At 39.3% G+C, this 24,713-nt stretch overlaps 1 protein-coding gene across 1 annotated transcript in view; it reads right to left on the minus strand.

Moving 5' to 3' along the window:
- The window catches only part of LOC138006527 (armadillo-like helical domain-containing protein 3), a 25,252-nt gene extending 768 nt beyond the window's left edge, over window positions 1–24,484 (minus strand). Inside the window, exons 1-26 of the mRNA XM_068852914.1 lie at window positions 24,130–24,484; window positions 23,169–23,225; window positions 21,613–21,678; window positions 20,035–20,115; window positions 19,468–19,575; window positions 19,077–19,122; window positions 17,493–17,539; window positions 14,244–14,318; window positions 14,055–14,141; window positions 13,406–13,462; window positions 12,484–12,527; window positions 12,288–12,348; window positions 12,141–12,187; window positions 11,351–11,432; window positions 10,828–10,897; window positions 10,142–10,240; window positions 9,412–9,470; window positions 8,201–8,266; window positions 7,920–7,989; window positions 7,457–7,517; window positions 5,880–6,051; window positions 4,293–4,419; window positions 3,705–3,780; window positions 2,424–2,502; window positions 1,753–1,869; window positions 1–773 (exon numbers count right to left, since the gene is read on the minus strand). The exon at window positions 1–773 is cut by the window's left edge and continues 768 nt beyond it. Of these exons, the coding sequence (XP_068709015.1) occupies window positions 681–773; window positions 1,753–1,869; window positions 2,424–2,502; window positions 3,705–3,780; window positions 4,293–4,419; window positions 5,880–6,051; window positions 7,457–7,517; window positions 7,920–7,989; window positions 8,201–8,266; window positions 9,412–9,470; window positions 10,142–10,240; window positions 10,828–10,897; window positions 11,351–11,432; window positions 12,141–12,187; window positions 12,288–12,348; window positions 12,484–12,527; window positions 13,406–13,462; window positions 14,055–14,141; window positions 14,244–14,318; window positions 17,493–17,539; window positions 19,077–19,122; window positions 19,468–19,575; window positions 20,035–20,115; window positions 21,613–21,678; window positions 23,169–23,225; window positions 24,130–24,225 (2,043 nt within the window). The 5' untranslated portion in view covers window positions 24,226–24,484 and the 3' untranslated portion in view covers window positions 1–680. The remainder of the gene's footprint in view (window positions 774–1,752; window positions 1,870–2,423; window positions 2,503–3,704; window positions 3,781–4,292; window positions 4,420–5,879; window positions 6,052–7,456; window positions 7,518–7,919; window positions 7,990–8,200; window positions 8,267–9,411; window positions 9,471–10,141; window positions 10,241–10,827; window positions 10,898–11,350; window positions 11,433–12,140; window positions 12,188–12,287; window positions 12,349–12,483; window positions 12,528–13,405; window positions 13,463–14,054; window positions 14,142–14,243; window positions 14,319–17,492; window positions 17,540–19,076; window positions 19,123–19,467; window positions 19,576–20,034; window positions 20,116–21,612; window positions 21,679–23,168; window positions 23,226–24,129) is intronic.
- Window positions 24,485–24,713: the final 229 nt, after the last annotated feature.

Below are 24,713 nucleotides of genomic sequence, written 5' to 3' on the forward strand. Positions count from 1 at the left end.
ATCTCAGCAGCCTCTCCTATTTAGAAGGATTGATGACTGCATCACCAACCAGCGATGTTATGTTACCATGTAAAACAACAATTACTGCGTAACGAAATGCGCTCGATATTGTGACGCTACAGGTTGCCATAGCAACGGTAGAGTCATTAAAAAAACCCTTACTTTTGTCTCTAAATCCTTATATCTCAAAAACGAACTCGGGAATCCGCGAGTTTTTATTGCTGCCACGTGGAAAAAGAAAAATCTCTGATCACGGTAACAACTGATCTCACGACCCACAGATCCCACTTTACCTCCTGGCGGAGCTGCAAGGCCAGACGGGGGCAGCACAGTCGGTCTTATAGATCTTTCACGACTGATGATGACGACGAAGAACGGGCTATGCATAGGTAGCCCAAGTCACAAGTATTAAAAGCCTACGTTACATTTAAAACATACGTCCCAACAACAACAAATCTAACGATTTTGGAACTAATCAAAACGTTACTCCCCGTCGCTTTTCTTGATGGTGATGTCTGCAAACGCAGTTCTGTCAAAGGACCATGGAGTTTTCAACGTTAAAGCCTTTGGAGAATTTTCCATTTCCTAAGTCCCTCAAGGCTTTTTTTTATATGCCTGAGAGCCAGGTAACACTCCACGTACGAGTTGACCATTATATTAATAAAGCTGACTGCGTTGTTTCAGTGGATTGATGCAAATTCTTGGAGCAAACTGAACTGTTCCAGATTGCTAACATGGATAGTTCGTCGAACATCTACCACGATTGAACGAACCTACAGGAGAAAGGAAGTAAGTGCATTAAAAAAACCTATTTGAGCCACAAGAAACGAACTCAAAGCAGTCAATCAAAAGGTCACGTTAAACTTCCTCGAAAGAGTCATCCGAAGGGACATCATTTTCTACGGCCTCCAGGATACCACATTTTTTTCACCCGTTCTCGATGATTGAGGGGTTCTTTTACAAAAAAAAAGTAATGAACGTTGAGGAGAAAAGAAAACCGCAAAAATTAATTCCCAGCGGAAATTTCGGTCAATCCGAGCCGCAAACCTCAAAAAATCGCCAATCCGCAAAATAGAAGTCCCGCAAAAATTTCATGCTACACGTCTTTTGTTTGATTGCAAATTGGCCCTTTTGGCCTCGTTCAAGGTTAAATATTCTTTTGAATTTTACGTTTGAAAGCGAGGCCGTCAAACAAAAGAATAGATGGCTTTCAACCACGTGATGAGACAGCCATGTTGGTTCATCGAGAATATTAAATCTCTGAAAAACATTGAGATTGCGGTTATTTGCACATTTTGCACAGTCGAAAGGGAAAATTGTTGGGCTGGTCTTTCATATACCGGGTCCGGAATAATCAATGTCCATAAAACAAAAGAACAAACCGAACATAACAATACCTAATCAACAAGGCCTAACCAGAATAACAATGGCGCTTTTGTCCTCCGCCATTTTAGTCCGGTATATGTCTAAGTCTACCCAATAGGCCATTTCCGAGTTCATGTCTGCCTCCTCTTCAAAGCGAGTCTAAGTGCGAAGTTTTTGTGATGGTAATTAGTTCTACTTTACATATGAATGAAACCTAATTTTCATAACAAAAACTTCGCACTTAGACTCGCTTTGAAGAGGAGGTAGACATGAACTCGGAAATGGCCTATTGTTGCCTCACAACATTTTGCAAGGAAATGAAAAATCGTGAAACTTGAAGTTGGTTGAGACCCTGGACATAAAAGACGAAGTGACCGAGGCACTTACCAATTGTGTAAAGAAAGCGGCCTCCCTCGGCTTTTCTGAATATTTCTCGTAGTGATCCAAGTTCTCCTGCAGTTTTAGCGTCAGTGTGTCATAATTACTTCGAATCACAGTCAAAACCTAAAAATAAAAAAGCAACTACAGGTAACTTAACTAATTTGAGAAATGCTGTCTCAGAGAGAGTCCTAACCGACTGCTACACAATTCCGTGGTTCAAATAAATATGTAAGACACATCATAGCGGTAACCCATCCGGAGATCCCGGGTTCAAGACCCGCTCTGACCACTCGTTGAATTTGATCCTGGTAGTCCCTGGTTCAACTTCCCAACCGCACTTGTAAATAGCCAACTGGTTTGCCTCCAGCCAGTTGGGATTCTTAACAGTTGTTGTTGTTCTTTTCTGTCGTTTCATTGTGTTTCATTGGCCCTGAAAAGCCCCTATGGGGAGCGGTCAATTAAGTATGTATTCTTTGTATGTATAACCAGTTCCCCGATAACTTGATAGCTCAAGAGTAGAGCAGTGTACAGTGTAGTCGCTGTTTTAATCTGAGATGTTCCTTTCGGGCTAGCCTGCGATGATCATTATCTTCGAAATCGATTTATATCCGCTTTTGAAATATATGACATTTCATACATTCACCGTCCAGGATAACACAGTTGAGAGAATAGCAAACCTGTTCAGATGACAAGGAGGTAAGATGGTTCACCGCAGCCCACGAATCAATTTTAGGCGTGAAATGGTTTACAATGGCCCTAAGGGAACAAAAAATGATAACTTGCTACAAGAGCTCATCAAAGGGAGGCTCTATCTCTCACACTTGGCCCGAGTAGATTTATTTATGGAACCATTCCCTTGGGAGATTCAGCACGCCCACTGTTGTAAATATAAAAGCCAATCAAAACAAAGCTATCATAGCGTCAAGGAAAACAAGATACCTTTCGCGGGAAAAACCTGTTCCTAGCTAAAAATAAATTTAAGGACGTTCGCGCCAATTGTTTCTGCGCATCCTTACTGCGCACGCAAATGCACTCGCCACGTCATACACGAGCGCGCGCGGTAAGTAATAAAATGAGAAATGACAGGGCAAAAGGCCATTGCTATAGCTTTGCCTGGATTTAACGGTCTTGGACTTTCGGTGACCCCTATTTTTCTTTCCAGAAACGGATTTTATTTACAATTATCTCCACGTTGTCCAAAAATGAACAAAAAATCAATGTGGGAAGTTAAAAAAATTTCAAGATTTCTGCTCACGGGACATCAAATTCTGCCATCTTGCGGCTGCAAGGCGCGTGAAACTGTGGTCGCTAAATGCGAACTTGATCTTTAAGGAACCTCAACAGTTGACTAAATTCACTTAATAAGTCCACTTAAACAATATTTGGCAGAGAGGATTTCACTTTAAAGATTTAATTGCAATATATTTGGGTTTACAGACACTGGCCTTATTCGCTAACGAAGCCCGATTTTGTCACATTTTGGGTGTTTTTCCGGGCATGTTCTCTCCAAAACGAAGTCATCATCTTACAGTGGTAAAAGTTTCAGAAAAAAATCAATGTTGAAAATTTTTCGCGCGAACGTCCTTAATCGGGAAAGGGTTGACTAAAGCTAAAGTCATTAGTGGAGATAGAGGCTGCCCTTGACAAGCTCCTGCTTGCAAAATGCAACTAAATACGAAAAATTCAAATTAACCAATTCGCGGCAATTCGAAGCAAAGCCATGCTTGTACATGTAGCTGAAGCTAAGGGCGGGAAAATGCTTGCCAGCGGTTAACGCTTAGGGTCACGCTCCCAATTGGTCAGGAAAGTGGCGTGAGATTTTCTGGCCAAACAACAAACGCACAAAATCACACGAAGCCCACGCTCTAACAACAAAACCTACAACGTGACCATAAGACACGCAAAGGATGCATTTTTCTGGTTGAATTGCTAAACAATTTTATTAAATTACGACCAACCTGACATTAACAAGCGAGCTAGCAAGGCGAGCCGCTGCGTCTTTCCAGTCGCCACCATTCGTTGAATGTCTTAAGGCTGTTAAAAACAAAACAAAATCAAAACACATCCAACAAAGAAAGAGTGCAGACTCACTTGCAGAATTCAGACCGGTTACATAAAAGAAAAATCGGTGAACGCAGCGAAATCAATAAGGTAAACAAACACGTCGGCTCTGAAAATCAGCCTTTCTTCCAGTTTTAGAGACAAAATCGCGAAGAGCCCCGCTACAGGCCCAAAAGCAAATAAAGGAAGCCACCAACAGCCGCTCTACGATCCTGGTATGTTCCCGGAGCCCAGCAAAACAGTTTTATGAAAAGAGGCAGGCACATATCAAGCCATGCTTTAATATTTCGAAAAAACTGCGACATCAAACAACATTTCGTCGATTATGAAGTAATTCTGACGCCAATCCAGCAGAAAATTACTGGGCATGCGCTTTTCTCACTCCCGTTAATCTCCAAATGTAAGGAAGAATGTTTGCTTCCCACAACGTTAAAAGGAGTGAGGCGGAAAAGTTTAAAGGGCAGTCATCAATATAAACTACTTACCCATTGAGTAAAGGTTATCAAAGATCTGGTGAACTCGAATTATCTCGTAGTAAAGTTCGTCGTAAGACGTAGGGGAAGGAAGAAACGTGTCTCCGTAAGTGATAAAAAGGTTGAAAATGTTAACCACCTGCACAAAATAGAAAAAAAAAACATGAAAGAATAGCAGTCAGATACCTTACAGGAGTCAGTGGATTCTATAATACCCAATGAGGCGTTGACCCATAGAGACGGAGCTAAAAAAAGGGGGGGGGGGGGTGGGGTGGAAAATTGTGATCATTCTCTAAAAGTACATATTTGAGAGCTGTGCAACGTAGCAGTAGTACACTTTGTTTTCACGTGCTCACAATGCAGTGTTTCCTTTTAGCAGAGGCTTCTTATGTCTTCTATTTCCTTGACTAACGGTGAGGAGAAAACAGATCGTTGTCTTTTGTCGAAATTGGTTGTGTTGAGCATGCACAGCGGTTACTAAGTGACCGGAACTGTGCAGTTTCACAAAAGGACAGCGTAATACGCAGAACACAGTGGTCTCAAGTCAAGGTCAGCAAGCATACTAGGGAGCATGCGTTTTTAACAACGCCATCCAATGTCATGGATTGCGGATAAATCAAAAGTGAGATTCGAGCCAGGGCTGGCATCTCTTTTCAAACTAAACGTCATCCCAGCTTAAGACAAAAGAAAACAGGCCTCAACTAGCAGAAAAAGGAAGTACAGTAATCTATGTTGAGGAGCTAATGGTAGGGTAATTCGTAGCCGCGTAGTGCAGCGTTTGGGTAACGTGTTTTGTGTCCATTCAGTAGTGCAGCAATGACAGTAGACACTTTACCTTTTTCGACACCTCTAACTGGCTCCGTGCAAACGGACGCAACCGGCATTGTTGGCCAAAACCTCCGGGCCAACATTGTTGGCCAACAACTCCCAATATTGGCCAATATTGTTGGCCAAAAACTCCCAACATTGTTGGCCAACAACTCCCAACATTGTTGGCCAACAACTCCCAATATTGGCCAATATTGTTGGCCAAAACTCCCAACATTGTTGGGTGTTACATGTTGCGTCCGTTTGCAGACCCTGCTCCATGTTGTTGTGTGTTGTTAGGAGTTGTTGCCCGAAGTTTGAATCTGGTCAAACTTTTGAGCCAACAATACAAACATCCCATGTGACGCACATACGATCTCCTCCCCCTTTGATTTGTGTTCTTCTCCCCCTCCAAAAACTAACACGGCAACGTTCGTACAGTCTACTGTAAAACCAGAAACCCATAAGGGTTGAAACGTGTAACGGCCCCTTGTGTGCTTGGAAACAAGCTTCTGAATATTCAATTTGCTAAGTACCATATTTGGAACAACAAGAGCGCGGGGTTTCCAAATATGGTACTTAGCACTGAAACATTCAACCAATCAGTTCGCACTGGAATATTCGGAAGCTGTGAACGCGCGTTACACGTTTCAACCCTTATGGGTTTCTGGTAAAACTCAACAGAGGCTTGTATGTTAAATATAACATGGTCAGGCCGGGGTGAATATTTTGCGTTCTTATAGGTTCGAGATGACATTACAAAAAGGCGACTGAAAGAAAAAAAAAACGAACCTGCGACGCCAGAGAAAATATATTGCAGGTCTTTGTGAGATGAGTTTCACTGGAGAGAAGGAACTTGAGGAAATTCATGAGAGCCGTCCAGAAGTTTTTCCAAGAATAGGCAAGTCTCACACGACACCGCTTTTGATAACACAACATACGATGCAGGATTCCAAATGTTTTGCTAAAAAAAAGATAACTCTTGAGTCGTCTACTATTGCGAATCTATTCGGTCATGTTAATCTAAAGTTAAACCCCGGCTACACGTTCAAACGTTGTTATAAAACATTTGTTGGATCAACAATGTGAGATCGTGTAGCATGCATGTTTGATGACGTTTGTTCAACATTTTTTGTTGGAAGAATGTTTTGATTTCGATCAAACATTTTCTCCAACATACAACAACTATTGAAGCGTGCAGCCGCCCTTTAAACAATGTTGTATTGCAAAGACCAATCAGAGTTACGGGCCCAGTTTCCAATCCGAGACCCACGAGCAATCCAAAATGGCGGAGGTGGACTAAAGTGAGTGAGGTGTCTCCAACAATGTTATATGCCAACATGTTCTCGAGAGTGGAATTACGATAATCATATAACATCACCCAGCGTTGATAACCATAATTACATGCTATATACACTGGTCTAAAAGCAAGGGCCTCTCAGAACAGAGTGAAAAAAGGAAAAAAAACTAATGCCTTTCGGACTGGATGTGAACACGGAGCTTCGGCTTATAGGAACAGCTTCCATTCACTAGACCAAGATAAAAAAGTTACAAAGTTCTTTTAATATTTGTTACCTGTTGCTTGGCATCTAGAATAGGATGACTATAATTCATCAACGATTAAGCCTAGGCGCTGATTTCAAAATGGTTAGCTTTGTTTTAAGTGTGGCCTGACCTTTCTCTTTAGTCGTCTAAAATAATTTGTTAGCGACTGTTATTGCACGTTTACAGCCCGGCCTTATCTCCTTACCATGTTTCGTCACAAGACCTCCGTTCCCGTTGGCGAGCTCAACTTTTTCTCCCGAATTTCAGATGAGTTAATTTCATTGATCGCTGTCAAACGAGCATGAGAGCTGTTTCTCACTCTTTTGGAGTGGCTTTGACTTTAGAATTCGACAGAAGATCTCTCTGGCCAAAGTCACGCAACGCTGATTGTCGCATCACTTGTTGAAAACAGGTTTTTCGAGTTATCCAATCAGAAACTGTCTCAAATGTAATGTCCAATCAGCGAACAAGTTCAATTTTTGAACTGATTTCCTGCTTGGAAGTAAGGCTCCGGGCTCGTGCCACCATAGGCGCTTATCTCCGGTTTCTGCAGCATGAAGCGACTTGGAGTATTTCTACTCCCCCCTGGACGGGATGCTAGTCCATCGCAGGGTTATCCCCAGCATTTTCGCCGGTACCCATTTATACACGTGTAGTTTTGTCTCGGACCTCAATTCCTCTGGCACCCAGGGTATTGGCAAAACTGAGGCCAATAGAAATTATCAGCAAAGGTGAAAAGTCCACGTGTTGGTGATTAAAATTGCTTCCAAAGAGAGGTTATCAAAACGGGTAAAGATCACAAAGATCAAAAACTGCATAGCTACCTGTACAAGTCTGCTGGTAATGTTTTCATCATGTGTGTTACGATAAACTCCACCATGAGGTCTAAAACAATTTCAAACAAATATCACTGTAAAGCGACCAGTCACTTTAAGAACTACACGCAACCCATAATTCCTCGATAAGTAAAGAAAGTAAAATCCTTTATTTAAAAACACGATTAGCTTTTAAGCACTACATGCTTGAGGGGCCGTGTCGTCTGACGAAGGGCTAACGCTCGAAACGTCAGCTTTTAGAATCTTTGTACGGTGGTCAATTTACATTATCAACTCCCTTGATAAAACCAAATTTTTGTATACTTCAGGTGGTACCTTTTGTGGTGTGGTACACTATGACAGACCGGAAAATGCTCAGAGACAAATGTAGGAGTAATAAATCAGATGAAATGTGAACAGACGAGGGAGGATGGGGTGGTACTGGTGGCAATCTAACTAACTTGATACTTGCCTAGCAGAGCACATGCCAGCGGTCTTGATGGAGTGTACTTCTCGATAACAGCACCTCTGTGGTACATTTCCTAAACAGAACAACGATAGGTTGTTAAGAAGCAGCTAATGGCAAGTTTTTCTTCTTTACCAAACGAATGGGTTTTTAGACCTCTGTTGAGAATTTTAGGCAATGTTTTTTAGGTACGGAGAAATATCTTATTTTAATGATTTGGCGCATACGTGAAAAAACAACTACAGGAATTGAGAGTTCGCAAAACGAACTCACGAATCAGCACTTACCACTCTGTACAGAGGAACAGAAAATGTCATGTTCGCATCATGGAGAAAAGCATTTGCGTATTGATCCTGCGAAAGTAATAATAGCAACTTCAACTGAAAGGCAGTAAGAAGAAGGTCTTTCCGAGAGAAAATCGTATTTCGTTCTCGGCACATCAACTGTATACCGGACCTGTTTTCCAAGACATCATACTCGAGTCCGCTCATAAAAATACTATTTTCCCAACACATAAGTCACAAAACGTTTTAAGATAAATAATAATAATCTTTAATACTTATACAGCGCATAACTCTATAGGAATATAAGTCTAAGTTAAATCGCAGTTTTCAACGGAACATTTTACGAAAGAGACTTTTTCAAGCTACTAAATGTTCTCTCCTCCTTAGCCGTTGCCTTCCTCTCATGCACTCGGATTAGCTATAAAATGAAAATGATTTATCACATGGTTTTGTCAAGCACTGACTTTAATCTGTTTAAATAAATAACGGACCGAAAGTCGTTATCATTTTCATCAGTAGGCCTAATTAAGACTTTGCATGCCAATCTAACAGAAAAAGAACAGGATATGATGACCAGGGGCCCGTTTCTTAAAAGTTCCGAAACTTTTCAGGCGTTTTACGGGCACCATTAATCTCTTTGTATATCTTCAAACCACGGCGATCTCGAGACACGAAATGTCGCCATTATGTTGTTCTTTCGGGTGTTGTAAATCTCTCGAAAGACCAGCTTTCGAAAGTAAGCGGATCGCAGTCTTAGCGAAACAGCCAACAATAACAATCGTTTCGCCCACAAGTCGTCACCCCCACACTTGAGTCGTTTCGCCCACTCTATTTTGCTGCAGATTTGCGCGCTTTACTACGTAAACCATCGCCAAACTTTGGGAAATTTGAAGCACTTTAGTCGATCGTGAATTTGCTTGGGGTATTATACACGGAATTAGGCTCTACATTGAACGAAGCGAGTTGTGTCTTCCGAGTTTTGTGGATGAAATTCCCAAAAGTTAAGTCGTATTAACCTTGAGCTTGTTTTCACTTACTTTGTACCGTAGAAGTCAAGTTTAACTTACATTAAAACGTGATGGCGAATCGACTTAAGTCGTGGGCCAAACGACTGTACAAGTTCTTTTGCTTTTGGCAAAACGCAAATTTCGACCTGAAGTTTGCTGTTTCGCGTAAACGCGAACCTAAATCTCCCTATTATCTTCATTTCTTACCTCAACAATGCAAGTCAAAATAATCTGACACAATTTGGCATTGCTTATCCCTTTGTCATCTATGGGAAAAGTGATATAGCAGAAATCAGACAACAATAGAGTGGTTTTCAATTGAGTGTCGAAAGTATTAGATAATTACTTTAGTTTTGCATTACTTCACTCAGTGATTGGTTCAAAGTTCTCGCGCCACTTTTTCAGCCAATCAGAAGTGAAACCAAAACCAATCGTAGCTCGCGCGTGCACATTTTCCCGCGCTTTGTGTCGGCTACGTGTAATTACTTCGAGTTTTGATTGGTTTACTGGATTGTTTCCGTCCTTTTTGATTGGCCAAAGTAATTACTTTGGTTTTGGTTTTACGACACTCATTTGAAAACCGCTCTATTTACAACAAATGAATTAAATGTATATATTGGAAGTGCAGGTTCCGTTTCTCGCAATTGTCGGGACAATTTAAGCAATTGTCTCATTCATTAAGTCCTTTCACGGAAACACATGAGCCCAACCAATCAACCAGCTCCCAACTGGGTGACTTCATAGCTCAGTTGGGAGAGCATTGCACCAGCATCGCAGAGGAGATGGGTTTGAATCCCGTTGAGGCCCCTTGAATTTTTCAGGTGTCTAGAAGAGACAATAATGTTTAAATTGTTCAGACCCGTGCGACGAACACTTATCCCTTTGGAATATTAACAACACTGAAAGAAATTAATCTGTCAACAAAGGATGCACGTACCCTTAATGTTCTGCAGAGCGATGGATGAATAAGTAAGTAGGGTCACCAACAAATTGGTAGGTTGACTCAAATCAACAGGAACATCCTCAACTACAGCAGCTACAAGAGTAAGTTTAAATTGAACTTTCATTTATATGATAAGCTCAAAAATGCACGCATTTTGATTGGTTGTCACCAACGATCTATTACAGGACAAACGCAGAGTTGACGTCATATCAAATACTTTTAATTCTTTATTATGTAAAACAAATGGATTCCATGTCAGCAGTGCGTCTGTTCAGTAATAGATCGCAGAAGACGTCAAAATGCGGTAAGAACATTAGTGACACACTCGGCTATCACCTTTTTGTTCTTACCACATTACACTATCATTTGAAGAATGTTAGGCTGATGGTTTTCAAGAAGTAACCCAGTTCAATCACATCCAACTGTATTAGTGACCAGTTTTGATGCACTACCGTCGAAACAAATAACCCACCGCCAACCACCGGTGGCTCAGGTGGTTGAGCACCGGGCTGCTATGCGGGAGGTTGTGAGTTCGACTCTTGACCTCAATATTTGGACTGGAATTCTGATGATCTTCATCTCTTAAACGCCTGATGTACAGTATGCTCTTTCTACCTTTCTTGGGAGATGAAGAAATTTGAGCCATTTTATTATCATAATCTGCTGGGCTTTTTTCTTACCGGAAGCTGTTCTTTTGACAACAGGTGGAGCTGCTGTAGGAGAAGGAGGAGGGCTGGTACCTGGCGCAGTCTAGAGAACACAAGAATAGAAAAGACAAAAATAACAACGAAATGCAGTTCACCCAATGAAAAAAAAAGGCATTTGGCATTTCAAAGAAATACGAGACGATGATCCGATGTAGGTGTCATGATAGGGACAGAGATTCACATGTCTGTCAATACATGTTTTGCACAAGCGGGTCTAAAACATAGGTCACATTCCACAGGCCAAGACTAAAAGCCCCTGCTCCACTGATGAACAACCAAGCCAAAAGTTTTCCCTAGACCCAAACTTGTATATTATACACGTAATTCAGTCTCCGGACTGCAAGGTGTTTCTTTTTAATAAACGATTTATCTATCTAACATTGTTTGTAGAGTGATTAGGGCTAGGACATGCATTTGGTGTTGTTCTTTTATCTGTAGCACAGTGACACGTACACTGACCTGTGTTTTAGAACCGCCATTTTGCACATCAGCTTACCGTCACATGACTGAGAACAGTGAAGAAGTTCCTATTAAGATGCACTGCTTCATACAAGGCAAGAAGCACCGCTTCATTGGTGCTAGGAAAAAAGAAAGACAAGTTTGGCTTTGAGCACAGAGTATGTCATTGTGTGACTGTGTTTTAAATAAAAACGTAGTTCTACATGATTAAAAAAAGAGGAGAAAAAAGACTGAAAAGTGTGAAAGGAAAGGAACTTTATCTAAGTGTCTAGTCTTCTAGCGCTGGAGCACTAATCGGGAACACTGTCAACTGAAATCAACATTTTAACACAATTTGGTTTTTGTGGAGAGGGGAGAAAACCGGAGTACCTGGAGAAAAAAACCTCTGGGTGGAGAGAAGCGAACCAACAAACTCAACCCATGTATATGACGCCGAGTCTGGGAATCAAACCCAAGCCACATTGGTTGGAGGCAAGTGCTCTCACTGGTCACTATGCCAGCCCCGCCCTAAAGTTGCACTTAATAAAACAGCAAGGGGTTTTCCAAGTTATAAATGGCAGAGATTACACAAGCAAGGCTATTAATTTTTGAAATGCTCCGTAGCTTCATAAAATGGAATTGAATTAAAACTTAATATCCCAATATGCTGGTCTTAACAAAAATTGTGAAGCATTTTTTTTCCCTACAAAAGGAAAGAAAACTATCACTGTGACATTGACTAGAGTATAAACATAGGTGAAGGTTAAGAGGTTGGCAGTTGGGTTGAAAAGGCAATGCAAATGAATGTTTTGAGACAATTAAGTACTGCATTTCACTGTTGAGTGTACCTGAAACACACTGGTCTTTCTGTCTCAGCTACAAACATACTCCCAACCTGAACACAAAAAAGAGAGAAAAGCTAACTTAACCTTTGCATATTCTTTTTGGCTTTAATAAGGATGTAGTGACATAAGAATAAAAAGGGCTCCACATACAAAACTAGTTATTGAACTAATCAATCCTCCTGATGCATGCTCTAGCATAGCTGCATGTTTCCTGGAAAAAAAAAAAGATCAAATTAACATTAGCTAGTAAATCTGTTTGAAATAGTTTGATTGGCAAATAGGCAGATAAGCCAGTATAGCTAAAAACAATGATGGGTGATTTAAGAATATGATTGGATATATTTACCTATTATAATCAGTTAGTGCAGCTGAAATCACACATCCAAATCCCTGTAATAAGAAGACAGACAAGTTTAGGTGAACATCTAACAGAAAAATATCCCCTGACAGGGTCCAGTCGTTCAATTACAAAAACGATTACTGGAAACTGAAATTGCAGCTTCTTTTTTTGTGAAAAACATGATTTCACAAGATTTTTAGCCTTCACTTTTGACTTTTTGTTTTCCCTCTCCATAAAATTTCACTGTCATGGCGTTTTGACTGGCAGAATTCAAGGCTCATTTGGGAGTTAAAATTTTTAATTGTGGAACAGAGTGGCCTTTTGCAAACTGAGGCGTGATCACAGATGACGACAATGATATGACAATGATGAAAACGTTTGCCACAACATCAGGAACCTCCCTATGCTCCTTTCGAGATGTCTGCAGGTTCTTAAAGCAGTGAGTGTTTCACAGCACAAATTGCACCATGTCTTACTATTCTATAACTTAGTGTTGGTGCTGATACGTTGTTCGTATGCCAGCTGACATGTTTTCACTCGTCATCACATACACTGGTTGTGTGTGAGCCGGCACATTTTCACTTCTCAGCCCATACATTAGTTGCGTGTCAGCCGACATGTTTTTACTTGTTGGCCAACATATTGGTTGCGTTGCTGATGTGTCAACCAATGCGTTAGCTGATGCATTGGTTGGATTCATTACCATCCCCAAGGACAATATTGTCACAGTGGCCATGTTGGATGGCAGCAACAATAACCTGTCCCTCTACTGGGAACTAAACTTTATTATTACGCAAAATCTGCGAAAATAAATTGTATTGTATTGCCATCCAACATGGCTGACATGTCACGTGGGTGCAAACCAAGAATCACACATTCAAATATATTTGACAAGCAGTGTCTTTCCTCAACTTCAACTTCAACTTACATTCAGGGCCAGCTCATCGTCCAAGATAGACAGTTTTACAATGTACGGATTTGATGCCTGAAATCAAAATTGGGGCAACTAACTGTTAGAAAAAGAGAAAATGAACAACAGGTTGTATTAAGAACTAATAATATTGTGTCATGAATTTAAACTTTTACAATCAGCAAATCCTACAAAACATTCAGGTCAAAAATATAACCTGTAAAAGTTTGATTTTTAAAAATTTCAATTTATTGGTAAATTCCTACTAAAAAAAATCACTTAACACTGGTACTGTACATGTTGTTTTATGTGACCTAGGTGGCTTTGCGACTCAAGCAAGCTAATGCCCTTAACATGGCCATAAATGTACTGTAACAGTACCTTGCATTTAGTATTGATTATATTTAGTACTAAACTTAAGCCACTGTTTTGCCTTGACCTCTACAATGTACATGTACTTCTTTGGAGTGCAGGGATGGCACAGTGGTGAGAGCACTTGCCTCCCACCAATATGTGGCCCGGGTTCGATTCCCAGACTTGGTGTCATATGAGGTTTGAGTTTGTTGGTTCTCTACTCTACACCGAGAGGCTTTTCAGTGCAAGAACAACCAGACATTTGAATAAAGTTCCTTTCCTTTCCTTTCTTTGAGCACAAAATAACACTGACCTCATACTTTCTGTAATTAACAAGGATTGTCAAAAGAAGCATTGCCTCATAACCATGCTGCTGTCTTGCCACTGGATCTGCAAGAACCTAAAAACAAAACGTACCGTACATCTCATGGATGAAGCCACAAAACAAATCCCAAGCAGAAACCAACACGTTCTTGTTTCTGTTGGTCTGCAAAAGAATTACCTGGATGACAGCTTCAAAAATGCTGTTGATCATGATATACTCCACGATTGTGTTTTGACTAACATTGTCTGTTGCCTGTCATAAAGAAATATATCAAGAAATAGAAATATACAATTATTATTATCCAAATCAAAATTAATCTGATGTCATTTTAAGGCTGTTACTATAGACAAAGTTTACCTAGTAAGTAACCAAACAGAACGCCAGCATTCAGCAAGGTAGTCAGTGTCTTGGATATTACTTCATTCTTGAAGCATGAGGAACTAATTGTGGAAGTGGAAGCTCAACTTCGATAAACATTAGCATGTTCCCCATTAAGTCTAAGAGTACACTCCCTATTGAGAGGTTCTGTCAGGGTAAATTTCGATAAGCGACATGACCTAAACAGTAGCGACAACGCTTAAAGTGAAATTCGGACAAACGACATCCCTTCTTTAAATTTCCGACGGACAGCAACGTGAAACATTGAGAGACCAAGTCAGACAAGCAACAGCAGACCCCCCCTCCCTGGCAGGGCCTCTATTGACAACAACAACATTCACTTGAGAAGCAGAGGTTTGGTCAGAACAAACTGCAATACTAAGGGGGGTGGCACTCAACTTCAGTTCAGACAATGGTTGCTAAGGAAGGTTCTTAGCCAAAGAGCCCTACAAAAAGGTTGCATGGATGGTTCTACGAAGTAACTTTTTCAATGGAAATCTGACATCACTTCAATTAAAGGTGCATGTGCTACTAGTCCCAGTCCTCTGCCACACATTTCAGTGAAAAACATGTAAAAGCTCCCAGGAAACAAAAGGAAGAGGCAGTTTTTTCACCAAATGGGAACCATCCCGCCCTTTTTCGTAAACTGTAGCATGGAATTTCTTTTTGGACAAAAAATGGAACTGATATTTTTAATAGTGTAACTAAAGGAGGGTCTTATGACATCATAATTCATTTGAGAAATAATTTCTTTGAAAATCCATGCTACAAATTTTGTGTTAGAATGTTCTCATACTGTTGCATTTAAAAATAATATTGTGAAAAACAGTTAACTCACTGAGTTTTTAGGCATTTCCTGTTTTGGTCAAGTGATACACCAAATATGTTTGTGAGTCAAACCATACAAAGGAATTTTAAATAGAAACACACTTGGCAAAACAGGATTACTGTAGAGTTGAGGAAATTTGAGAAATGACTATCTGAAAGGGTCCATAGCAACAGTTTGGTAGTTAAGAGCCACCCACCTTAACCCCTATAAATCAGAACCAATGTAACAATGAAATTGAACAGAAGTGAAAGTGGACACTTTCCAAAGCTTTCTGATTTGTGTACAGTGTCTGCAATTATTGCCTCAACACTTAATACAATTGACACTTAAATACATGTAATATGTACTTATTGAATGAGTGGGAGGAGGGCTGAAAGGGAAAATATTTGGCCTGAGGTCATGACGTACAGACTGAGGGCAGCGAGGTCCATGCACCATGACCTCCGGCCAAATAATTTTATTTTTTCTGTCCGGCCCAACCCAAACTAAGTCAATAAGCATTTTTATCATATGGGGCTCTTTATGAGAACTAAGAATATGAAATTTGGTCAAAATAAGTTTATTTGTTGTTTGCATTTGCATTTCTGGCCGTAAATAACTTGAAGTTTAAAAGTGACAAGATCCTCAAAAATTGCATCGCACGGAGCAGTAGAGGTTACTAGCAGGGCAGTACGGCGGGGCCATACGGGCCATAAATTATAATGATAAAGTTAATTTCCATTATCATTATTATTTGATATGGCCCAGTGGTGAGAGCACTTGCCTCCCACCAATGTGGCCCAGGTTCGATTCCCAGACTTAACCCTGCGTTGACCTTTAAAAGGTACTTCTTTGGAGTGCAGGGATGGCGCAGTGGTGAGAGCATTTGCCTCCCACCAATGTGACCCGGGTCAGATTCCCAGACTCGGCGTCATAATTATGTGGTTTGAGTTTGTTGGTTCTCTACTCTGCACCAAGAGGTTTTTCTCCTGGTACACGTACTCCGGTTTTCCTCTCTCCTCAAAAACCAACATTTGACTTACCGTAAACGTCCATGTATAAGCCGCACTTTTTTTCGCAAAATTGAAGCCATAAATCAAGGGTGCGGCTTATCCATGGATACATCTGTGTTTGGAGTTTTATTAAACCTAATTAATATTCATACAACTTCTTAAGAACTCCGTAAAGAAACATAAAAGAAACTGAGAGCCTGTTGCTGTTGTTCATTGACTTTTTAATGAGTGGTGGCTCCTCAAGGAGCCGTTTGTGTCTTCGAGTGTTTATCAGAGAATCTTGCTGTTCTTCCAAGCGATTAATTTTCGCTTTACTCGAACAAGTAAACAGCAACCTACAAGGAATCTCCATTCCTCCGCACAGCTCTTTGCAGTGACGTCTTCGGCCAGTCACTTCCACGCATATCTTTCTGCCACGTGCGATAAAATACCACAAAATTGGCGAGTACTCGCAAGGTGAATGTTCGACTGTTTCGTTGTCCTTGACCACCTTCTCGGCAAATTTGTCGACTGCATTATCAAGCTCCTGTTCTGCATGGATTTTTTCGCCTATTGCGGGTACATCTTTATAGACGTGGTGATGATACCCAGGCCCTGGCCCTGGCCCTGGCCCAGACTCCTCCCCACATTTAAAGCTTGGCTACTAAGCACTCGTTTGTTTTGTTTCAATATCGAAGGAATTCCAACTTTATGGTGAAACCTTGATTGTTTGTCCTTGTTGGTTTATAGCAAAAGAACGTTACTGGAACTTCAAACTTTATTGTATTACATTTTTTTCCAAAATCTGCGCTTCTAAATTCGGGGTGCGGCTTATCTACGGATGCGGCTTATACATGGACGTTTACAGTAATTGAAAATGTGCTATGGTCAGCGCTAGAATGACTAGACACTTAAATAAAGTTCCTAAATCCTTTACAGCTGACCCACCTCCAATGTTTCACAGCAGTATGTCACATATAGGCATTTAAACACCACAGGGCAATGGCAAAACCAAGCCACGAATAGAGGACTCTGAGGTCGATGATTGGGGGTCAAAAGGTAGGGGGGGGGGGGGAGAAGGGGTTTGACCACTGCAGCACTCCAACCAAGTACAGCAAATTTTCCGTAAAGAGCGATTTTCTATAAGGCGTGAATTCTTATGGGCTTGTTAAACTAAATTACTCATGTGTATATTAATTAACAGCTAGATCACATTTTGAATCCCTTATAAGACTGTAAACCACTCACTGTCACAAGGATCAATGCCAGCTTGAGACACAGATTCTTTAAGCTTACTGTGAAAAAAGAGACAAAAGTAATGAAGGTGCTGACATAATTTGTTATTTCTCGCAGATAAGAAGTGTGCCATGATTGGTCAATTAAAGGGGAGGTGACCTAGATGTTGTAACCCATTCACACCTAAAGCGTCTCCAATCGGCGAGATAAATCATCTGGTATTTGCCAGAGTAAAATATATGCCGTAAGTTTCCCTGATAGACGCGTATCAACCAATAACTTCTTATTTAGAATAGGTCTAAAGGGCGATGAAAACTGCAGCTTTTGTCACACCTCCTCTGAGTCACTTATTCATCTTTTTTGGACGTGCAGCCACACATCTCACTTTTGGAATAAACTTACTGAATGGCTGATAAACCTAAATGTACTTCCTAGGGATTATGCTTTGACAAATACTACTGCTTTGGGTCTGAGGCCAGATATCTCTCAATTCGCACTTCTTATAAATTATTGCTTTCTCTTAGCACGATATCACATATGGCTCGCTAAGACAAAAGAAGGCCATCCAAATCTTACACATTTCATACGCACTTTAAAATCACGATATGAAATAGAAATAAAAAGTGGAGACACAAAGAAATGGAAACCTCTTGCAGGATATATGAAGATCTAATTAATATTAGTATATTTCTTCACCTATCTGTATTTATCTCCTACCCATTAGTTTCTTTCAAATCTCCTGTCAGGTGCATATCTTACATTACCTGCAGTGAACCACATGCCTTTACCCTGTTTTTGATGCCTCCATAGTGCAACTTCAAGCTGTAATGATAATTATCTATTTTTCTTCTTTTTTTTTTCTTTGCCCTTTGTCGTCACTGCATGTGTTAGTAGTACTGTCTTCACTGTATTTGTTAGTCGTGTAGATTTGTTAGTCGTTGTAATTCAAACACTGTTAAAATTAGAGTAATATCATGTAAATAGAGCTAGTGCTGTAACTAGTCAGTGTACTGTTCGTAAGCATTGTATTCTCTTGTATTGTTGCAAATAAAGGAAAAAAAAAAAAAAAAAAAAAAAAAAAAAGTTTCCCTGATTGGGTGGGGAAGGGTAAAGGGGTGATATACTGCAGTACTGCCTGCTGAGTTAAAATGTTTGTTCCAAATAAATAATGATCTAAAAGATAGTGATAAAAAAATTAAGTAATGTTTAAAAAATGAGTGGCAGTGTTTTATTGTGGTTCAAAAACATGAGGCATAGCCAAGTTTGCAAGTATTTCCAAAACATTCCACAAAAATGGTTTCAATTGTGAGAGTAGAATATTAGCATACAAGAAAAACAAGCTCATTAACAATTCATGAGCCTAACAGCCTATCAAACCATTGATAAAATGTCATGTGTATGAGCTTTATATCCTGATAAAACACTCCTCATTAGTATTCTTTATATAAAGAATACTAACGAGGAGTTATGGTTCAATTGCTTGTCATAAATTTGACTGGACTAAATGTCGGCCATAATTTGTAGCCCTTAGACTACATGTATGTCACTATCGCAGTGTTTACAGTTTTGAGCCAGCTACAACGTACATGTATATACCTGGATAATCCCCAACAAGAAATGTATGTAGGCTTTCCAGTAAACCCTAATGAGAAATAAAAAATGAACTCCTTAATAAAAAAGATTCAATATTTTGAACTTCATTGTATATAGTTTTGTTAAAGTTCTTCCTTAGTTGAAATAGTGAGCCCACGTTAAGAACTCAAACTTCTCTTGTCACGTACACTGTAACATTTAAAAATTATCAAGGTTGAGTAATGAGCCCTTGTAGGCTACATGTATTTTAGTTCTTGGATTAAATTTTTACCACTTGCATTACTTCATTAAGTTAAACATATTAACATTAACAAATTAAAGTAACTTCTAAACTTGACTTTTTAACATTTCTTTTGTTATCCTCACCATGTGTTTATTTTATTTTACAACTTACCTGCATTTGTGCCTCTGCAGCATCAAAACCAATCAATATGTTAATTACATCAAAGCCATGATCTCCTAATCTTTTCCTGTAAACAGCTCGTACCAGTGCACATAATGTCTGAAATATAACATACAATGTAACAAAGACAAAATGAAATTATGAACGAGCCAAATATGTCACTCACATTTCAATAGACCATTTTACAGTTATGTGCTTAGGAACCTGGCATTTAAATGAAAGTGAGGCTGGAAATGACCTTGTTATGATACAGCCCTCCCTCCTTTTCTTATGTTAACTAATGATGTTGTTCTCATGCTAATCAGTTGGAATCTACATAAGAAAAGCAGTGGGGTTTCCATCAAGGCAAGGTCACCTCCTGCCTCACTTTCATTCATAGGCCAGGTAACTAAGCACACAACTGTAAAATGGTCTATTGACTTAAAAACAACATTCAATACAAACAATAACATCCACTAGCATAATAATTCTTTTATACATGTATAGAGTGAGTTGGAACAAAGGATGTAAAAGCCAATCTTGTTCTTGTGCTGGTAGGAACTTGACACTAGTACTTACCTGAAGAGAATTCACTAATTTTATCTGATGGTCTCCTCGCAATGCAATGCAGCATTGAGAAAATAAGAGATTGATATTTTCCTGTTCAAAAGAATACAGATAAAAAGTAAAATGAAGACATTTTTCTAAAGAACTCTAAACTCGAAATAAGTGGGGAAAATACATACTGTACAACTAAAGACTACATGTAGCTCGTGCAAGGTCAATATCAAGCAGCAATGCTGTTGTAAAAGACCTTCTCACCAGACAACAACAGTAATAAAGATGAATAAAATTGAATAAGATACTACTACTACTACTACTACTAATAATAATAATAATAATAATTATAACAATATAATTATAATAATGATAACTTAAACCCATTGACTCCCGGGGGTTCCCCATTCACGAGTAAAATTGTCTGGCGTTAGACAGAGTAAAATACAAGTATGGCTGGTTTAGGCCGGTTTGGAAGTCAAAGGGTTAATCATTCACTTCAATGAAAGGGAAGCATACCAGAGGTTATCCCCATTGAGGATATATGCCTGCCGAAGGTGGTAATAATACTGATTGAGAGAAGATTTTTTATTTTAGACTTAAGCACGAAGACACAAAATAAAAGGCATGGCAACTAAGGCACATGTGGATGGCTTGTTAATCAACTGTAAACCCATACAGAGCTCTGTGATAATTTGTTTAATCAAAAAGCCCCCAACAGCAATGTACCAATAACATCATAATGCAATAAGGCACTATCTGTTGTTCTTTTTTCTAGAATCCCATCCTGGTAATATCTTTTAAGGGTTTTGTGTACATCTATGCGTTACTGTTTGAAGATCACCATATACATTTTATATTATCGATAGTGCTTAAATGATTTCAAACAAAACCAGAGGTTTAAAGTGACCCCTATTTGTCTTTTTTGCATACTTGGCCTCATGTACAATAAGCCCTTTTGAGACATCACTGCTAATCTAAGATGGTCCCATTTTGCTAGAGAATTCAAGCAAGACCATGTGCAACATGGGGAACTCTGTTCCCTGCTCAGGCCTTCTGAATAGCATATGGGATCTTTAGCCTCCCACAGAGTTTATGAACAAGGGTTCTGAGACGCCACACAGTTTATGGCTGTTACCCAAGACGACTTTAAGTTAGCCTCCCATGCAGACATTCTTAGGGTTTTGTCATGCATTCTTCCCCCACTAACGTCTCCATTTGTGGATTAAGGACCAATCAAAAGTCACTTTTCCAGTTTCGGGTAAACTTGTGTTTTGCATGACATTCTTTCACAGCATGTGATTGGCTATGCACAACACAATAAGTCAATGCTGATTGGTTTCTTTAAATGGTGAGCAAACAGCCATTAAAAAGAAGTGGTTTTTCGTTTCAGCAGACGTTAGTGGGGGAGGAATGTGCGACAAAGCCCTAAGAATGTCTGCGTGGGAGGCTAACTTTAAGTCGGCAGTTGGCTAAGTTGGTTGATATACTTTTAAAAACTCATACCTAATCAAACAGTCAATAATTTCACCACAGTAAAGAAGAATATACAGCAGAAAAGTTGGTTGTTTACTCAATCATGATGACATTACTTTTTACCTTAACATCCATGAGTTCTTCTTCACTGAGCTTATCAATACACTTCTCTAGATACACAGCATTGACCTGAATGGACAAAAATAATAGTTACTGCTGTGAATAGACCAAATCGGTTAACTCAGTGTTGTACCTAATTAAAATCTCCCAGGGTTAAGATTCTTTGAGTACTGTATTTGTTGGAGTTTGAAGAGAAGGGCAAGAGGAAGCGAGGATGACCAAAGAAGACCTGGAAGACGCATGTGGAGAAGGAGAGCAAGAGTGTTGGTTTGGAGAAAAAGGACGCCACGAATTGAGCAAGATGGAGAGTGGGAGTTAAAAAGATTGCTGACAAAGTGGTGTAAATCCAGCCACCCCCGTTTACGAGGATAAACCCGGATCAAAATTGCATTGATTGATTGATTGATGTACCATTCACATTTAAATGATATGGAAATACATGTACCTGGAGAAAATTGCTTTATTACTATACCAAAGGGTTTGAGTTGGGTACAAAATTGCTTTAGCCAATGACCATTTAAAAAATGGTCTATTAAAAAGATTTCCCAAGGGATGGTTTTACAGGTGACAAGTTTTTTCTTTGAAAGTGGTTTGAACCAAGGAATAACATTGGTGGAATTTCTTGTTCAGGTGAGTGTATTTCTGAGGAGCCCTGGGCCCGGTTGTTCGAAAGCCGATTAACGCTAATCCCAGATTAAAAAATTACCAAGGAGTTTATTTCTCTACTCCTAAATAGTTGTACAACGCTGATATTTGGCAAAATTTTACATTAGAGGAAGTCAATCTTGAAAACCAAAAATAACCAAAAGAAAGATGCACTTAAAAGTTGAAAACATTTAACCAAAGTTTATGCTAATCCTGGATTAAGTTAATCGGCTTTCGAACAACCGGGCCCTGTTGTTTTTTACTGATATTTAGACAACCTGAGTCAACCTTTGACTTTAAAGATGACTTTCTTTCATGTTGTCAAAAAGTCAGTGACACAAAACAGTCTCTCAGGACCTCAACCACCTGGCCTAGATTATCACATTCCATCAAGGAAAGATTTTTTTACAAAAGAAAACAAAAATAATAAACAGCTGGACATAGTCATGGCAAACGTGTTCAAAGCCAGTCAATTTTCCTAAAGCTCAGTCCTAAAACCTGCTGACAAACTCAATAATCTTTTCATTAAGTGAGCGGTGCTTGATAAAAAAAGTGATATCACATAAAATAAGGTATAATATTATTGTCCAGCAGTGGAAGTTCAACCCATTGATGCCCAGGGGTGAGACATACATGTAATAGATTTTACCCAGTCTAATAATTATAATAATAACAATTGTCGCGGCTAATCGCCATCGCAAAGTGCAGCAACGATACAGCTTAACAAGGTCGAACCAAAAGCATACAATGCCACGAGTCAATGGAATAAAGAAGTCTCAAGCACCAAACCTCCACTTAGCAATGTAGTCGTTAAAGATGAAAAAATAATGATTAACATAAAAATCAAATAAAATAGTGATCCCTGTGGAATAATAATGCAAGAAGCTGGGTCAGTACTTGAACACTTATCTCACCCTCATTAGAAAAAATTCATGCCAGAAATTTGGACTCAGACGAGTTGGATCTTCTCCCTGAAATGGAAAAGGGTTATACATGTAATTCAATTTCTTTATACCAAATTTTTACCGAGAAAAGGTATGAAGCGAAGAGTTGTACTCTTACCAAGACCAGATGTGCATTTCACAAAAGCCCTAACACCTGTCATGGCTTTTTTAGACCTGAAGAGTTCCCAAAAATTTGAGAAATAGACCACTGATACCTCAGGAATGGTTAAAACAAATTAGGTGATTTTCTAGTATACTGGAACAACAGAAAGCCCACTGTGTTATCATCTTGGACCACAAGTTCAGTAACGCAGTGCCTTACTTGTTGTTAACAATGTCCCATAGCTAGAGATCATGAACAAGTGTTGTAAGGCAGGTGATACAAGTATGTATTATTATCATGCTTATCTGATTTTGCTACAAAATCAAAACAATTACAGATAAATACATAGGCAGAACTTGCTCCTCAGTTATTTGAAGACCCTGAATGTTGGTCCAGTTGGGGTTGAAACTGCAACCTCAAATGAAGTAGTATGCTGCACACAATTATTGCACAGCATTGAACTGAACTGTTTTTTGGGGTCTGTAAAATTAATTGTGCAGAAGACTTTTCAGTAAACAAAGAAATATTATAATTTTCCATAAAAAATTTCCAATTCAACATGACCACCATGTAATCAAATCAAATGCGCTGGAACAAAACTATATACAACCTTGATCACAAGTTCATAAATTTAATTGGCATGGATTTGTTTACATTTTTAATTTAAGGTGTTCTCTGGCTCAAAGCTATCAGTGGTAACAACCACCGAACAAATTCAGTTAATCGAGTTAATCATTCCCGCAAGGATACTGAGTTTAGGAAAGAACATGCATACATGATCGAGGAACATTACAATGATTTTTTTCCATAGTTGTCTCTATATTATACCTTGAAAAACTCATCATAGATTCCCACGATCTTCTCTTTTACCGGCTTCTTTGGTGATAAAGGTCCTGAATTGATGTCAGCCATGGTACAAACCATCGCATTTAAAAATGCGCCACAAAACCAGAAGGAAGCGAAATGATGTACAAGCTTAATTCAGGAACTTCCTCATATCGACTCTTGTTTCGCTCCACAGACAAAGCTTTTGATTTGCAACAGTTTACAGACGACCAGTATATCTTCAGAAATACTGAAAGCCGATCAAAAGTACAACAGAGGTACAATTATCACGCAAAATATTGTCCTTTTGTAGAGAAACTTGACAGAATGAATCGAAAAATCAAGTAAGAACTTGTCTGCTGCGCACTGGCACTATTGAAGTTATCCGCTGACAATAAAAGTTACGGGCGTAGTTAGAGCAGAGACACAATATTACAAAATACATAACGTACCTATAGTCCCAGCTTATAGTGTATACAGATAAACTCTTTTATGCCACTAATATAGTTCGCAATAACTATGCCTCTTTTTACCCTTTTATGTCCTCTTGTATAAGATTATTTCATCGCAATACTGAATTACGTTAC

Source organism: Montipora foliosa, chromosome 6 (assembly GCF_036669935.1).
Source record: "Montipora foliosa isolate CH-2021 chromosome 6, ASM3666993v2, whole genome shotgun sequence".
Classification (NCBI taxonomy): Eukaryota; Metazoa; Cnidaria; class Anthozoa; order Scleractinia; family Acroporidae; genus Montipora; species Montipora foliosa.